The sequence below is a fragment of the Esox lucius genome, chromosome 7 (genome assembly GCF_011004845.1).
Source record: "Esox lucius isolate fEsoLuc1 chromosome 7, fEsoLuc1.pri, whole genome shotgun sequence".
NCBI classification, from domain to species: domain Eukaryota; kingdom Metazoa; phylum Chordata; class Actinopteri; order Esociformes; family Esocidae; genus Esox; species Esox lucius.
The window spans coordinates 8,645,849-8,663,571 of NC_047575.1; the positions used below are offsets into that span (position 1 = coordinate 8,645,849).

The window sequence follows — 17,723 nt, forward strand, 5'->3', positions numbered from 1 at the left end:
CTGAATGTCAGAATTGGAAAGAAAGGTGATTTAAGCAATTTTGAGCGTGGCATGGTTGTTGGTGCCAGGCGGGCCGGTCTGAGTATTTCACAATCTGCTCAGTTACTGGGATTTTCACGCACAACCGTTTCTAGGGTTTACAAAGAATGGTGTGAAAAGGGAAAAACATCCAGTATGCGGCAGTCCTATGGGCGAAAATGCTTTGTTGATGCTAGAGGTCAGAGGAGAATGGGCCGACTGATTCAAGCTGATAGAAGAGCAACTTTGACTGAAATAACCACTCGTTACAACCGAGGTATGCAGCAAAGCATTTGTGAAGCCACAACCTTGAGGCGGATGGGCTACAAGAGCAGAAGACCCCACCGGGCTATAATTTGCACGAGCTCACCATAATTGGACAGTTGAAGACTGGAAGAATGTTGCCTGGACTGATGAGTCTTGATTTCTGTTGAGACATTCAGATGGTAGAGTCAGAATTTGCCGTAAACAGAATGAGAACATGGATCCATCATGCCTTGTTACCACTGTGCAGGCTGGTGGTGGTGGTGTAATGGTGTGGGGGATGTTTTCTTGGCACACTTTAGGCCCCTTAGTGTCAATAGGGCATCGTTTAAATGCCACAGCCTACCTGAGCATTGTTTCTGATCATGTCCATCCCTTTATGACCACCATGTACCCATCCTCTGATGGCTATTTCCAGCAGGATAATGCACCATGTCACAAAACTTGAATAATTTCAAATTGGTTTCTTGAACATGACAATGTTCACTGTACTGAAATGGCCCCCACAGTCACCAGATCTCAACCCAATAGAGCATCTTTGGGATGTGGTGGAGCGGGAGCTTCGTGCCCTGGATGTGCATCCCATAAATCTCCATCAACTGCATGATGCTATCCTATCAATATGGGCCAACATTTCTAATGAATGCTTTCAGCACCTTGTTGAATCAATTCCACGTAGAATTAAGGCAGTTCTGAAGGTGAAAGGGGGTCAAACACAGTATTAGTATGGTGTTCCTAATAATCCTTTAGGTGAGTGTACATTTACTTTGTAAAATATAGTTATAGGCATTTTATGCCTTTTTACTGATAATGAGCAAGCAGCAAAGATAGAGAACTGTATTGCTTATATGTCAATGGACGCATTGCTGCTTGAAGGTATGTAAAGTGTAGATAGTTTTTAGTGTTCACCATAAAATATCAGAAGTCTTTTTTATCTGTGATAAAAGGTTTCTAGGTACCAATTCCATATGTTGGTTTCACATTGTTGTAGTAGAACAACAAAATTAAAAAGTGCATGAATTAGAGTTAGTTAAAAAATAAGTGAACCTTAATGTTGCTTTGGTTAAATCAAGTAGGTAAGTAGAATGCGGTAGGTGAATAACCAATTTATCCAATCAAATGACGGACTTGTAGGAAATAGTTTGAACTGGACGATGATAAATAGTGAAAAGAAACCTGGTCAGTTTGGTATAACACATACAGGTGAATGCAAAACACACAATACTGAAAGGAAAGGAAATCTTAGAGGACATCAGGAAGAGGTTAGTAAGAGCACATCAGTCTGGGGAAGGTAATACAACCATCTCAAAATATTTGAGCTCCCTCATTCCACTGTGAGGCAAATAGTTTGTGGAAATAGCCACAAGAAAAATAATATGCCAACTCAAACATAACATCTGGAGACTTTCAGACCCCTTTACATCTAAGGTTACTGTGCACACCTGAAGATTGAATGAAAGTCCATTCTCTGGACCAATTAGTCAAAATATTAACTTATTGGTCAAAATCAAAACAGCTATATTTGGCGAAAACCCAACACTGCCTAACACCCAAATTGCCTTCCCAACAGTCAAGCACCGTGATTGGAATGTCAAGGTCTGGGGGTGCTTTCCTCCTCTGGATCTGTTTGACTGTACATCATCAAGGGAACCATGATTTCTGATGGTTACCAGGAGATTCTTGAACAGAAAGGTCCAGCCAACAGTCAAAGAGCTAAAGCTGGGCTCAAAATGGGTCTTCCAATAAGACAAAGCATTCAAGTAAATCTTCCAAAGAAAGGCCCAGGAGAAAAAAGATTTGTGTTCCAGATTTGTGTTAAGTCCTGACCTTAATTCAATTAAGATGCTGTGGCAGGACCTAAAGTGGGCAGTATATGCAGACGCCCCTCAAACCTCAGTCAATTGGCTGAGGTCTGTTACGAGGAGTGGGCAGAATTTAATTTAATTTGGGTTCATTTAAATATTTTAGACAAAAATAATGACCATCCCGGTAGGGTTCACATACTTTCAAGCAGCACTGTATATATACACTGATTAGCCATAACATTATGACCACAGACAGGTGAAGTGAATAACACTGATCATCTCGATGTCATGGCACCTGTCAGTGAGTGAGAAATATTAAGCAGAAGGTGAACATTCTGTCCTCAAAGTTGATAACACAAATCTTAGAAGCAGGAAAGGACCTGTGCATTGTAGGAGCACAGGTCGTAAGGACCTGTGATCCTACAATGGGCAAATGAGCATCAGAACTGGACCACAGAACAATGGAAGAAGGTGGCCTGCTCTAATAAATTAACGTTTTCTTTTACGTCACGTGGATGGTCTGGATGCGTGTGCATTGCTTACATGGAGAACACATGGCACCAGGATGCACTATGGGAAGAAGGCAAGCCGGCAGAGGCAGTGTGATGCATTGGGAAATGTTCTGCTGGGAAACCTTGGGTCCTGCCACTCATGTTGATGTTACTTTGAGACGTATCACCTACCTGAGCATTGTTGCATACCATGTGCACCCTTTCATGGCAACAGTAAACCCTGAAAGGCATTGGCCTCTTTCAGCAGGATAATGGACACTGCCACAAAGCAAAAATGGTTCAGGAGGTTCAAGGTGTTGACTTGGCCTCCAAATTCCCCAGATCTCCATCCAACCGAGCATCTGTGGGATGTGCTGGACAAACAAGTCTGATCCATGGAGGCCCCACCTCGCAACTTACAGGACTTAAAGGACATACTGCTAACATCTTGATGCCAGATACCACAGCCTCACTTCAGAGGACCGTTCAGGGCTGTTTTGGCGGCAAAAGGGGGACCTACACAATATTAGGCAGGTGGTAATATTGTTATGTCCGGTAGGTGTAAAGATAGGTCCAGAAATAAATGGACACTGACAAAAGTTTTGTTATTCTGGCTGTTTACCAAAAATATATTCAAGTTACAGTTAAATTATCAAGATGGTCTTAAAGGACAGTCTTTCAGCTTTAATTTGAGGGAATTCACATCCAAATTGCAGAAAGGGTTTAGTAATTACAGCTCTTTAATATGTGGCCCCCTCTTTTTCAAGGGACCAAAAATAATTGCACAATTGACTCAAAAGCTGTTTCATGGACAGGTGTGTGCTATTCCTTCGTTATGCCATTCACATTTGGAAGCTGTTGCTGTGAACCCACAAAATGCAGTCAAAGGAGCTCTCAATCCAAGTAAAAAAGGCCATCCTTAGGCTAAAAACAAACCTGTAAGAGAGATAGCAGGAACATTAGGAGTGTACAACATCTAGCTAAGTCAAGCACACTTTCCAGGAGGTAAGCATATCATTGTCCAAGTCTGCCATAAAGAGAAGACTTCACAAGACTTTCACCACAGAGTACAAACTATTCATAAGCCTCAAGAATAGAAAGGCCAGATTTTGCCCAAAAACATCTAAAAAACCCAGCCCAGTTCTGGAATAGTATTCTTTGGACAGATGACACTAAGATCTACCTGTACCAGAATGATGGAAAGAAAAAGTATGGAGAGGACTTGGAATGGCTCAAGATCTGATGAAGCATACCACATCATCCGTAAAACACGGTGGAGGCAGTGTAATGGCATGGGCATGCGTGGCTTCAAATGTCACTGGGTCAGTAGTGTTTATTGATCATGTGACAGAAGACAGACACAGCTGGATGAATTCTGAAGTGTATAGGGATATATTTTCTGCACAGATTTAGCTAAATTCAGCAAAGTTGATTAGACTGCACTTCACTTTACCGATGGACAATGACCCAAAACCTACTGCGAAAGCAACACATTCGTTTTTTTAAGGCAAAGAATTTGAATATTCTGCAATTGCCTGGTCAATCATCTCAACCCGATCGAGCATACATTTCACTTGCTGAAGACAAGGCAGAAAGACCCATGAACATACAACAATTGAAGACAGCTGCAGTAAAGGCCTGGCAAAGCATCACAAAGGAAAAATTAACCCAGCATTTGGTGATGTCCATGCGTTCCAGATTTCAAGCAGTCATTGCCTGCAAAGGATTTGCGACAAAGTATTAAATATAAACATTTTATTTATGATTGTGTTCATTTGTGCAATTACATTTGAGCCCATGAAATAAGGGGACTGTGTATGAACATGGTTGCAATTCCAGAACGTTTCATGCAATATTTTTATTTAACTAACTGAATTACAGTTGAAAGTGTGCACTTCAATTGCATCTTGGTTGTTTCTTTTCAAATTCATTGTGGTGTCATACAAAGCCCAAATTATGAACATTTCCGGACCTAACTGCATATTGTGTATCATAGGCAGTGGCTCAGACTGCTTCACCTCTGTAGGCAATGGTCTCACCAAATTTCAGCCACATAAATACTGTATGATATATGTCAAAAAGAAAGAAAGCTTTAGCCATTGAGTCTGGCGCTGAGGTTCAGGTGTTACCACAATAACTTCCTTTTCCACACCCGGTAGCTGTATGTGAAAAAGTCACGTGAGGGCTTGTTTTGTTGTACATTCATCTTTTCATTTCCTCTATATTTTCACAACTGTCAAATGAAGACAGCGAATCTAAAGACATTTCCCGTATTCAAAATCACATGACTATGTTTTAGTACAGAAGACGCAAACTTTTTTCCCCAGTGAACGATACACTGTAGGTTTTGTACTACATAGAGGAAAGACCTGTTGTTAATGTCTCCAGAGCTGAATGTGATGCCAGAGGAGCGTGGTGCCAGCGCCGGCCTCTGTTCCAGCAGTAACTCCAGTCTTCCAACTGTGCCTGGTGACGGAGCCAGTGGGGTAGGGAAGGTGGCCAGCTGGGCTGTGAGCTTTGAGAGGCTCCTGCAGGACCCAACAGGAGTCCTTTACTTCACGGTAAGATCTCAACCTGAAAGGACATAATCTATTAACTGTATGCTTCGATGGACTTTAGTCTACTGTGCATCTGCACTTGTTTGTTTTTGGGTCCTGTTTTTTAGTTTCAAGGTTGGTGTATTGCTTTGAAGAAATAAAAGACATTTGGAACAATTACACTGTCAACCCCAACAGTTTAAATGACACCATTTTAGATGCTGTGCTAATTTGAAAGCATTTTACTGTCTGGGAAAGAAAACAAAGCTCTGCCACAAGAATTGCTTGTCAAATTGCCCAAGAAATTAGAGTGAGAAAGAGGCCCACGCATGAGTCACTTAAATAATCAGAACTGCGGGGGTGTTTCATTTTCTCCTGAGGGCTGAAGAACTTGAGGAAATGAGAATCACCATGAGAAAACAGATGAAAATTACGTCTCCATTATGAGGCCAGTGGAGAGCAGAGGAATGTGTGTGTCTGAGACAGAAATATCGTAGTAAACAATATGTGGAATTTAAGGTAGTGCCAAAGTCCAATAAAACACTGTGTATGACATTTTCGCTTTGAGAAAATATCTAGAGTTTTTAGACAGCAGTAAAGACATGGATAAAATTGCAGGTGGATTGCTATATTGAGACCTCAAAACTAAAATACTTTAAAAGACCAAAAAAATTATTTTGCAAAAACAAATTAGATTGACTAGTATTGGAATGAAACCCATGAGCCTTGGAACTTGAGGGAGCAGCTAGTGTGTGTACACCACTAGACTTGATTTTTAATATAATGAAATGTATATATATTTATTTGTATTTTTAATTTCCGTAAAAAATAATGTAAGAGATGTTTGTCCGTAATACGTTTGATTTAGACACAAAACTTAGATCTTGTTGCAAGATGATGCTTGGTGATAAGGTGTTGTGGTTTGCTAGAGATGATGCTGATAGGACTGTTTTCCTGCTTAAACCCACAGGCTTTCCTGAAGTCGGAAGTCAGTGCCGAGAACATCTTATTTTGGCAGGCATGTGAAAAATTCAGACAGATCCCAGTCAACCAGAAAGAGAAGGTACATCAGCGATGAAAATGGGTTTAAAAAGCTTTACCATGCATTAGCCTAACAGTCCAGTGATACTAAATGTCTGTCTTTGTGAGTAAGGGTATGACCTAGTTTTTCTTATTCTGTCCAGTTAAACCAGGAGGCTAGATCAATCTACAACAGTTACCTCTCAAACAATGCCTCCCATCCCGTCAACATTGATGACACAGTCCGCATCGAGGAGAAGGATGTGAATAATCCTCACCCTGACATGTATCACAAGCCCCAACAACAGGTAAACTACCATGGATATATACTGGACAAAACTCTTCCAGAAAATAATGAACACTATTACTCCATAAGAACAGTAGCACAGCCATTTTGTGTTTTGGGAAACATTGCAGGCAAATGAAAAAAAATCCCACAATAACTGAGTTAGGTATCGGAGGTGGTTATGTATGTTTCACAAACATTTTAGCATGGCGCAAACTGAGCCCTAACACTTTAACAATTGAACCAGAGGTTATTAAAAAAACAAAAATTATATATATTGTTAAGAAACAGTTATTACACATACAAATATTACCATAATAAGATGGCAAGGATTTAGCACACTGCAAGTGGATAAGACTCTCAAAGCATAAAAAAAAATCCTAATTGCACAAGTTAGGTTTGCTTTGTTTATGTGAAATAAACCAATCTTGAACTTCTTTACCAACTCAGTTGGTAATTCGTTTTAAATTCCAACTTTGATCAAGTCAAATAATATATTTGTAAGAATGGACTTGTTCAACTTGTTGATCATTCAAAGTGTGTATTAGTTAAATCTTTTATATCATATCAAATTGATACAGTGTAGACATTGTTACTGTTGTAAATGACTATTGTAGCCTAAAATGTATGATTTTCAGTGGAATATTTACATAGGTGTATAGAGGTCCATTATTGGCAACCATCAGTCCTTTGTTCCAATAATCCAATTTTATCATTTTAAAAGGCTAATTGATCATTAGAATTTTTTTTCCAATAATGCTAGTATAGCTGAAAACTGGTTAAAAAAGCAATAAAACTGGCCTTCTTTAGACTAATTTAGTATCTGGAGCATCAGCAATTATGCTAAAATTGTTCTTAAAATGGCCAGAAACCAAGAACTTTCATCTGAAACTCATCAGTCTATTCTTGTTCTGGGAAATGAAGGCTGTTCCATGTGAGAAATTACCAAGAGACTGAAGATCTCTTACAATGTTGTGTAGTACTCCCCTCAGAACAGCACAAACTGGCTCTAACCAGAATAGAAAGAGTGGGAGACCCTGGTGCACATCTGAGTATGAGGGCAAATACATTAGATTGAGGATAAACAGGCATTAAATAGTACCCACAAAACACCAGTCTCAACATCAGCAGTGAAGAGGTGACTCCAGGATGCTTGCCTTCTAGGCAGAGTTGCAAAGAAAAAGCCATATCTCAGACAGGCCAAGAAAAATAAAACATTAAAATGGGCAAAAGTACAAAGACACTGGACATTTTAAAATAATAAACTTAGACTGGCAAACCCAATGTGCCATTGGAACACAGGACTGATAGATGCTGTGCGCCTATATAGATATTCCCTAAAGAATCAGGCGTTTCCAGCTACTATAGTCATTTACAACATTATCAATGTCTACACAGTATTTCTGACCAATTGAGTTTTTTTTTATCAACCAAAAAATGTATATATTTTGAAAACAAGGGCATTTCTAAGTGACGCCAAACTTTTAAACAACAATGTGTAAAACCCCATTTCTAAAAACATGCTGCATAAAATACAAATAAAAATACAATGCAATGATGTGCAAATCATTTATCCCTTTATTTAATTGAAAGTTATCAAATGTTTAAACTGAGAAATTACATTGTTTTTGGAAAAATGCATGCCCATTTTGAATTTAATGCCAACAACACGTTTAAAAAAAGTTGGGACGGGGCATGTTTACCACTGTGTTGCATCACCTCATCTTTTAACAATACTGTTTAAGCGTTTGGGAACTGAGGAGGCCAATTGGAATCCTGATATACTAGGATTGCAGCTGCTCAACAGCTCGGGGTTTCCTTTGCTGTATTTGTCATTTCATAATATGCCAAATGTTTTCAATGGGTGACAGGTCTGGACTGCAGGCAGGGCAGTTTTGCACCAAGACTCTTTCACTACAGAGCCATTCTGTTGTGATATGTGCAGAATGTGGTTTGGCATTGTCCTGCTGAAATAAGCAAGGCCTTCCCTGAAAAAGACTTTGTCTGGATGTCAGCTCCAAAACCTGTATATACACCAATCAGCCATTTTGAACAGTGACAGGTGAAATGAATAACACTGATAATCTCATTATCATGGCACCTGGGTGGGATATATAAGGTAGCAAGTGAACATTCTGTCCTCAAAGTTGATGTGTTAGAAGCAGGAAAATTGGGCACGCATAAGGATCTGAGCGACTTTGACAAGGGCCAAATTGTGATGGCTAGACAACAGCGCATCTCCACAGCATCTCAAAAACTGCAGCCCTTGTGGGGTATCCAAGTAAGAAAAAGCGTTGAACCGGCGATAGGATCATGGGCTGCCAAGGCTCACTGATTCATGTGGGGAGTGAAGGCTGGCCCATGTGGTCTGATCCAGCAGATGAGCTACTGTAGCTGAAATTGCTGAAAAAGTTAATGCTGGTACTGATAGAAAGGTGTCAGAACACACAGTGCATCGCAGTTTGTTGCTTATGGGGCTGCGTAGACACAGACCAGTCAGGGTGCCCATGCTGACCCCTGTCCACTGCCGATAGCGCCTACAATGGGCACGTGAGCATCAGAACGGACCACGGAGCAATGGAAGAAGGTGGCCTGGTCTGATGAATCACCTTTTCTTTTACATCACGTGGATGGTCGGGAGCGTGTGCATTGATGCCTTCACAGATGTGCAAGTCACCCATGCTAAGCACACTACTGCACCCCCATATCATCACAGATGCTGGCTTTTACACTGTGTACTGATAACAAGCCGGATGGTCCCTCTCCTCTTTAGCCCAAAGGCCTGAAGATCACAGCCATCCAATAATGATTTTCGCCGTTGTCCCTTGTGTGCAGAGATTTCGACGGATTCTCTAAATCTTTTAATGATATTGTGCACCGTAGATGATGAGACCCCAAACTCTTTGCAATTTTACATTGTGATACGTTATTCTTGAATTGTGGCACTATTTGCCCACACAGCCTTTCACAGAGAGGTGAACCCCTCCCCATCCTCACTTCAGACAAGACTCATCCTCTCTGGAATGATCTTTTAATACCCAATAGTGTTACTGACCTATTGCCAATTGACCTAATTAGTTGTGTGATATTCCACCAGGTTTAGTTTTTTAGCATAACACAACGTTTCCAGTCTTTTGTCACAGCTTTTTTGTCTCTGTCACAGCTTTTTTGATACTTGTTGCTAGCTACAAATTCAAAGTGAACATGTATTTTTCCAAGAAACATCATTGCATTCAGTTTTTCTTTACATTTTACAGTGTTACAACTTCTATGGATACGTTTGACACAGTGTACACAGTAAAGGCCTGAGTATCAAACTTTGAAACCCAACATTTCTATTAATTTGCATTATAATTACCAACACTGATCCTTATATTTTTGATGTAGGAGCATAGAAATAGGTTGATAGTTATCAACATCACTACTATCCCCTAACTCTTTTTTTAAGTCACAGTACTAAAGCTGCTTGCCACACATTAGGAATAATCCATGACACAAGAGTAAAAAAAAAAAGAAAGTGAGTTGCCTGAACTGACAAGTATTCCCCACTCTCTCCCTCACCTCAGATATTCAAGCTGATGAAGTTTGACAGCTACACGCGATTTGTTCGCTCTCAACTCTACCAGAACTGTATGCTGGCCAATGTGGAGGGCAGGCCTCTACCTGATCTGGACCCTCGTGCCAGGATCTTAGCGACAAGGAAGACTCCTGGGACTGATAGCTCCTCTCTCACCGACAGGCCCAAGGTGGACCAGAAACCCAAAGAGGTACTGAACAGTATTTTAAAACGTGGATTTATTTATGTATAAACATATGAAATGTCAGCACTTTATAACTGAAGGTTGTTCTAAGAAACCAAAGATCAAGTCAGGAAAGTCTTTACCATTGGATCTTGACGAGGGAGCAGAGAAGAGGAAAGGAGTTCTACAGAACAAGCTGACCAGGGAGAAACGACGGGAAAAGAGGGGTTCGTGGGGAGGTATAAGTCAATGGAGAATGCACTGGTTCAGAATTGAGTGTACATTCCACTTCTGAAGACCTATTGTCTATTGTCGTGCAACTGAATGTACCACCTAACATTTTCCTTAGCGGAGCTTCCTGAAAATGCTGCACTCTTCCAGAGCATGGCTAAGCAGGCATCTCTCTCCAATTCAGTAGAGGTGAGCCTACATTCGGACCAAAATGCTGTATTTGCCAACATTTGACTTCATGCTAACTTGTGTCTTTCGTCTCCTTTTTCTACATCAGGAAAGGGAGCGTTCGCGAACAGGCCAGGCTGAGAAGTACTGTTGTGTGTTCCTGCCAGATGGTACTGCCTCCCTAGCTCCAGCCCGGCCTGGCCTTACCATCCGCAGTATGCTCACTGGGCTCTGTGAGAAAAGAGGCCTTCCCCTCTCAGAAGTCATCATCTATATGCAAGGCAAGGACAAGGTGAGTCGACTTCTATGTGCAGAGCTGAGACCAACTGTGCAATATCTGCAATAGAGTAAGTAACTCAATGGACCGCAATTACTTTACAATGCTATGTTTATCTTTAATCTATGTTTGTATACAGTGCCTTCGGAACCCTTTACTTTCTCCACTTTAAAACCAAAAACCAGGCAAGCCTAGTTCAGCCGGACCGCAGTAGAAAGCATTGCCCTCTTGAGAGTCAAACCCGGGTCACCCATGTGAAAGACTGTGTTTCTAACCACTACACCATAGAGCTCTATCTTCAATGCGTGTCAGTATAGCCTCTATCCTGAACAAATTGAGCAATCTGCCAAATCTATTTCATTTCAGGGCATAAGAATGTATTTTTTTCTTTCATGTCATTACAACATGCTTTTTTCTTTCATTCGTGAATGACATTGATACAATAAATATCAAGAAAGGTGACAATTACAAACTTTTTCATCAAGTGAAACGACGAGAGAATCGTGGAAATAACAGATTTGAACTTGAGCCTTCCACGTGAGAGCCACTTTATTGAACCATTACTCCATGGCATTACACATTGCACCAGTCGCCAAACACTATTGAACATTGTGTTAAACTGACTAATGTTTGTTATTAAGTTGACTTCCACCACAAATAGCGTCTATGAGCTGTTAGCTTTTGCCACTGGCCGTTTGAACAGCTTATTAGCCAGTAATAGGCTTACTAGTATCTAGTAACTTCTTAGGAATAATCATAAGAATTTAGCAATTGCTAGCGAGACTGAAGATTAACTTTTCCATGACAGAAACAATCGCAATATAACCGTTTACAATTTCAGGTTTGGGCCAGCAAAGTTTTTGTGGATAAAGGAATAATTCACAATGCGTATTTCGCTTCGCTTGCGAGAGACAAACTCGGAACCTACAGTTCACAGGGCCACTTCTCTACCCCTACACTATTTAACAAGGAGTAGTCAGTCAGTCAGTCACTCAGTAAGAGACATTCGCTCTTCTTAGCCGGGCTCCGCTTACGCAGTCCCTGCGTTTTTTAGAAAAATGGACACAGTACCAGTCAAAAGTTTGGACACACCTATCCATTCAAGGGTATATCGTTAGTTTATTTTCCACATTGACATCAAAACTGAAATTGCCCATGGAATCATGTAGCAGCCATGTCCTTGCTGCTGAGAAGCATCCCCATTGTATGACGCATCCACCACCATGCTTCACCATACAAATAGTATTAGCAAGTTGATGAGTGGCACCTTCTTTTGCCAGATGTAGCACTTGGCATTCAGACCTAATAGTTTGATTTTGGTCGCATCAGACAAAATCTTATTTTTCCAAACTCCTTCAGGCAGTATATGAAATGCCATTTACTTAGGAATGCTTTCCATCAAGCACATCTAAGCTCAATTTGAAGTGTCATGGCAAAGTGTCTGAAAACTTATGTACATGACATATTTCATTAAATTCATTCAGATTTCTTTAAACGTGTTTTTGCTTTGTCATTATAGGAAATCGTAGATTGACGGCAAAAAAAGAAATGTAATCAAGTATGATCTATATTTATGAATAATGTCTATAACAACAAAATGTGGAAAAAGGGGTCTGAGTACTTTCCGAAGGTACTGTATGTACTGTGAAAGTGCTTCCAAGTGTCTTGTAAATGACCAAAAGTAGAATGCAAATACGGTACATTTATAATGTCAAATGCAGAATTGTTTTTTACCCAAATAGTTGTTTGTAAGTCAGCATGTGCTTTATAAATAGTTTCAACGCCTACAGACGATTCTCCTTTCTAATTGCCTTCTCTCTACTCCCTCTGAAGAAGCCCCTCTCTCTGGATCAAGACAGCTCTGTTCTGAAGGAGCAGCAGGTCTTCCTGGACCTGAAGGTGACTTTTACGTGAGTGTCTACTTCCTGATATTTCATGACATCCCCACTTGTATTTTCCTAGAAAAAAAACGTTGTGCTTGCTTAACATTACATGCTCACCACTTTAGTGAACCAACTATTAAAAGAGAGTGAGACTCATTTATCCCGTAATGAAACACATCCTCTAAACAGGCAAAATCATTGCCAAACCTTTTATGTTTCTCAGGGTAGAGATACGTTCTACAGGGAAGACAGAGGCTATTGTGGTGAATTCCAGCAAATCTCTACAGGAAGCACTGACCCCAGTCCTCGAGAAGCACCGTCTACGACCGCAGGACGTCATTGTTGCCATAGTGAGTTGTGGGAGCTGTGTGACTCTGACCGACTATGCTGTTGTATAACATGTAAACCCTCTGGTATTTTCTCTGAACACTCCCTTTCTATTTCAGAGTGGTAGCCAAGAGTCTCTAAGCATGAGCATGGCTGTGATTTCCTTGTCCAACAAAAAGCTAACACTGGACAAAGTCAAAGGCTAGTATGCTGCGAAATGTTTGTTTTGTTATGTGTTTTGTTATTATATGTGTATGTCTATGCAGAGAAAAAACCTACACAGTAATATTGTCTGTAATCAAAACATACACTGGATCCACTAGTCAGTGCAATATTCTGTGATACAGAATTAGGCCAAAACTATATGCTTTCCTTTTAGGATTTTCTATATAGCTTGATAATTTAAAGCTTATGAGTGCTTGTGCTGCAAGAGTTTATGTCATTAACACAATAATGTTGTGATAGTCATGGCTTCTTCGTAGTAATTACTTTCAACAAGACAGGATCTCTGAAAATACTTAAGTCTCAAAGAAGATAAATCAATCATCTACATGCATTAACAATGTAATTTGCGAGGTAGAGTGCTGGTCTGTTTGTGGAATGCCAACTTATTGTCATTCATTCTTGAAAATGATGGTAATGGAGTTGGCAAGAGCACAAACAAATCTTAAAACAGCAACAATATTTGTACCATGACATAAGATGTCAATGTAAACAGCAGATGCCTGACTGTCTCATTAGGAAAACATAAAATAAATATATCAGCCAATGAAGATTCTGAATCTTCTATAGTAGATGTCTTTGTGAGTGCACTCATTTCGTTTTGTGTTACATTGTCTCGTCATCTTTTGTTTATGTGCTTCAGTGAGCAAAACAGTGTTTTCTCACGATACCGATGGCATTGAACCAAGGCCAGCTCCTGAGGAGATGTCTCTCCACATTTATGTTGTTGAGGACTGTGTCACTCCTGCCCAGTATAGTTCTCCCTAGCATCTCAGTAGAACAACTAAACCCATCTCACTTTCTAACTACTGAATGAACTGCAGCCCAACCAGTAATCACCAAGCAATTATTAGCAAATGTAAAGCGGTACAGGATAATTTAACAACTTCTACTCAGAAGCAGGAATGTCTCAAATGTTTTAATTTAAGTCAACACTCTTGGCTCACTTTAACTGAATCTGTTCTATGCTGTTGCAATACGTTTGACACGGGTTGGCCAAATTGTTTTGCTTTTGAGATTGAGATATGTGATCCTATTATTCCCCCCAGGTACTGAGCAAAGCAAGTGTGACAGCTCCTCAGCTCCTGTGTCTCATGTGAGTGGTACATGAGCACTGATTTTGTCTGCCTGTCTGACTGTCTACACATCTGTGTCTGTCTGTCTAGTTCTAATACATGCACTTAAGATTTAACTTAAGAAAGTATTGGAATTTCCAACAATGTATACATTTTCTTTATCGATTAGTTGAGAAGATCAGCTATTGTAGAGGTGGACACTAGTTCCCTCTTCGTTGCTGACAACGTCTACACCAATGCCAGGCTGAGAAACCCTGCTCTTAGAAGAACCTATGACATGGATGGTGAGGGAGAATTTTGTGTTCAAACCTTTTTGTTCATACCGCTATGACGAACTGTTATCAGGTTGAAACGGATCATTCATTTTCTGCCGTCTGCAGGTCTGATGGAGCTTCTGACCAGAACCCAGAAATGCAGTGTGGATGACCAGAGAGGCCTTCTGAAGAAGGACCAGCTGTGGCTCCCTCAGTTCCTACAGCTGCCTCTGGAGGAGGAACAAGAGGAGGACCAGGAGACAGGGAAAGAGAAGAGAGATGAAGGACTACTGGGGAAGCAGGGTCAAGATGCAATCAGGCTCACTGAGACAGAGCCGGAACCATCTCCTGTCGTTTGTCATTCCTACCCAGAATGCCCTATGCTTCCCATGTGGACTCCAGTGCTGTTCTCAGACAGTGGACAGGGCGGTCGGGAGCAGACCAGACCACCCTCCTCAGACAGACAGCTGTCAGACCCCGACCCTGGCCGTGAGACTGTGGTATGACTGAGAATGAATGAGTTAGGGATTATCTTGGGTACCAGTCCAAAAATGTCAGCTGGGTACCCAGAATGTTAGGGCTGTTTTGACCTAATTTTAAAATGACCATTGACCTTATTTATTCAGCTGACTTACAGTGCAGTGCCTTCTGTTGACTCGTGTTGTTTACCTGATGGTTGATGAGGAAGTAATATTTCTCTTTTTGTGAGTTCCTAAATTTAAGATTCTGGTGTGAGAGTGCCACGGTCCTGATTAATTGAGGAATTTATGAATGCTCAGTGGTGTGAACAGGGCTAAACATCACCTAAAAAGTATTTAAATTGTCACCAGTCTCACTGTTTCAGTCACTAAACCGTTTTATAAGACAAAAACACTTTAACACGCTTTGCTAGGCCTATTAAGATGTTCAGAGAAGTGTCCTCTCTTTTGTGTCTAAAAGTAGCTAGCAAGCTAGCCATCTTGAGCCAGTTAGCTCCAGTGCTCAAGTGCTGTTATTCTCCCACAGAGCGTCCATGGTGCTCTCTGAACGTGCAAACGCTCTGAATTCACCAATGCCCAGAACTCACTCTGGGACTCTTGAGACAGGGATTCCCAACCTGTCCTGTTACAGGGACAAATAATTATCCATCAAAAGTTTTGGTGGACCACCATTTGTGGAGTGGTAGAATGATTTTATAGACACATGTCCTGATGTTCTGTGAAAACAGTAGAAACAGACCAACTATAGTGCATTGTCAAAATGCATTGAAACTGCTTATGACAACGCCATTAATACTGTAACCTTTTATTCTTGGGGGGAGGGTGGGGTCTATGAAGAAAACTAAACAGACTACCGGCAGTAACTCAGTGAACCACAAGTTGAAAACCACTTGAGAAAATTAACAGTCTGATGACCTTTTAAATGTGTTTAGATGCACGATTGTTAACTTATAGTATCTTTGTGTTTTGTGCTGTTGCACTGCAGTTTGTTTTGCCTGACAAGGAATAAATGGATGTGTTGAAACCCACATTTCCTCTCTTTCACCACTGGCAACAGTCCTGTGTTCATTTGAACCTCTATCCACCAGGGCAGTCTATGCCTAAAACCCCTTACCTACAGGCTGAAGTGTGAACCACATTATATTGTGTCACTGGAATACGAATGTTGCCACAACCGTTTAATCTCTTGAATGAATCCTGTGAACATCTGAATTTCTCATTCTCTAGGTAGTACTTGGTGAGCATAACGATACCTGTCAATAACTGCCTGCCAATGTTTGGCCCGTGTGTTCAGTCTCCCATTGCGAGTTGTGGGTACATATTGATTCCATTACTTAAAACGATTTGTGACATAGAGGAAAAGGGACAATACAGGAGATGTGGACCTTTGGATTTTGAAGACGATGGTCAGAGATAAAGGACGGTGGACGCTGTAGGCTTCAGGCTGTGGAGCATGAGAGGGTATTACATTTGAAACCCCCCCCTCCCACCACCACCACCTCTCTCCCTCTCTCTGGCTCTCGCTCTTATTCAAAGACACAAAAACACACATACCTTGGCGTGATTGGTCCGCAACCGGCACACCTGACGCTCACGGAGAAGTATATTTGGAGTGCTATTCATACAGGGCAGTAGATGTGCTTTGGGGAGAGCTTCTTTATTTGATTATTTTGAGCGATTAAGAGTTACATTAAGAGTTTATCTGTGAGAAGAATTAGAATTATAAATAGGCAAGACGATTTCTTAGCCATCCTGCTCAGCCTTCGTCAGACGTTTCTCTTAGGCTCAAAAAATCAAACAGTCCTGCTCCAGTTTCTTAGAGAGTACTGTCTCCACCTTCCACTTTATCTCCCTTGGGCTGGAATCTCTACAGAAGACCAAGGTAAGCTTCCTTTGTCTGGCTTTGTTGTAGTGTTATCAAAAGTCAAATACAGGATGCTTGTTTTCTTCCTGTTCTCACACACATGCTGTACAAGCATTGTATAACTAAGCCTGTTGGTGAGAAATTTAAATCTTTTTTTGCATGTTTCCAAACTACTGTCATACCCAGGGATCAGCCATTATTTGATAAGCCTTTAAAGATCAAATCCCAGGGCAGTGAAAGGGACATTGCCCTGTGTGGGGTATTGCATCTCAAATGGGGATTTAAATGGCCAAGTATCATCCCCAGCATTCAATTAGCTCAATCAACCCTTTTTCTCCTGTAACATATTAGTACTACAGCTACTAAATGTCTGTAACTAATGCAAGGTGCTGTGGATGACAGTCTCAGCTAAATGAATATGTATGGAAAGTAAGCACACTGAAGATGATTAGGGTTACTGCTTTGCTCAAAGGCAGATCAACAAATCCCCTTGTCAGCTAAAGGATTTAATCCAGCATAATTTTAGATACTAATTCAGGCTTTCAGATACAAGTGCCAGGCTACCTCCCATGCTTTCGAAGGTCCACTATTTGAAAGGTTCCTTCAGAAAAAGTTTTGTCAGTTTTTAGGTGTGTGCCACTCACTGGGTCCCATTGTCTATTTACATTCCGTCCTTTAGGTAACTCATTTTAAAATTAGATAGTAAGTGACTGTCTGGATGAGCTAGTGTGTGAATGAAGGACTGAGGGAGGGAATGAGTGAGGGGGGAGTGAAGGAATGG

The 17,723-nt window shown here is 40.9% G+C and overlaps 1 protein-coding gene across 2 annotated transcripts in view; it reads left to right on the plus strand.

Moving 5' to 3' along the window:
• rgs14b (regulator of G protein signaling 14b) overlaps positions 1-16,122 on the plus strand; it is a 31,234-nt gene extending 15,112 nt beyond the window's left edge. For both annotated transcript variants that reach the window (XM_020048569.3, XM_010895191.4), the window contains 13 exons: positions 4,967-5,139; positions 6,086-6,178; positions 6,300-6,443; positions 9,988-10,188; positions 10,274-10,400; positions 10,511-10,581; positions 10,670-10,852; positions 12,671-12,747; positions 12,944-13,070; positions 13,167-13,248; positions 14,319-14,365; positions 14,515-14,629; positions 14,726-16,122. In XM_020048569.3, coding sequence (XP_019904128.3) covers positions 4,967-5,139; positions 6,086-6,178; positions 6,300-6,443; positions 9,988-10,188; positions 10,274-10,400; positions 10,511-10,581; positions 10,670-10,852; positions 12,671-12,747; positions 12,944-13,070; positions 13,167-13,248; positions 14,319-14,365; positions 14,515-14,629; positions 14,726-15,105 — 1,820 coding nt within the window. In that variant the 3' untranslated portion in view covers positions 15,106-16,122. The remainder of the gene's footprint in view (positions 1-4,966; positions 5,140-6,085; positions 6,179-6,299; positions 6,444-9,987; positions 10,189-10,273; positions 10,401-10,510; positions 10,582-10,669; positions 10,853-12,670; positions 12,748-12,943; positions 13,071-13,166; positions 13,249-14,318; positions 14,366-14,514; positions 14,630-14,725) is intronic.
• The last annotated feature ends 1,601 nt before the right edge of the window (positions 16,123-17,723 follow it).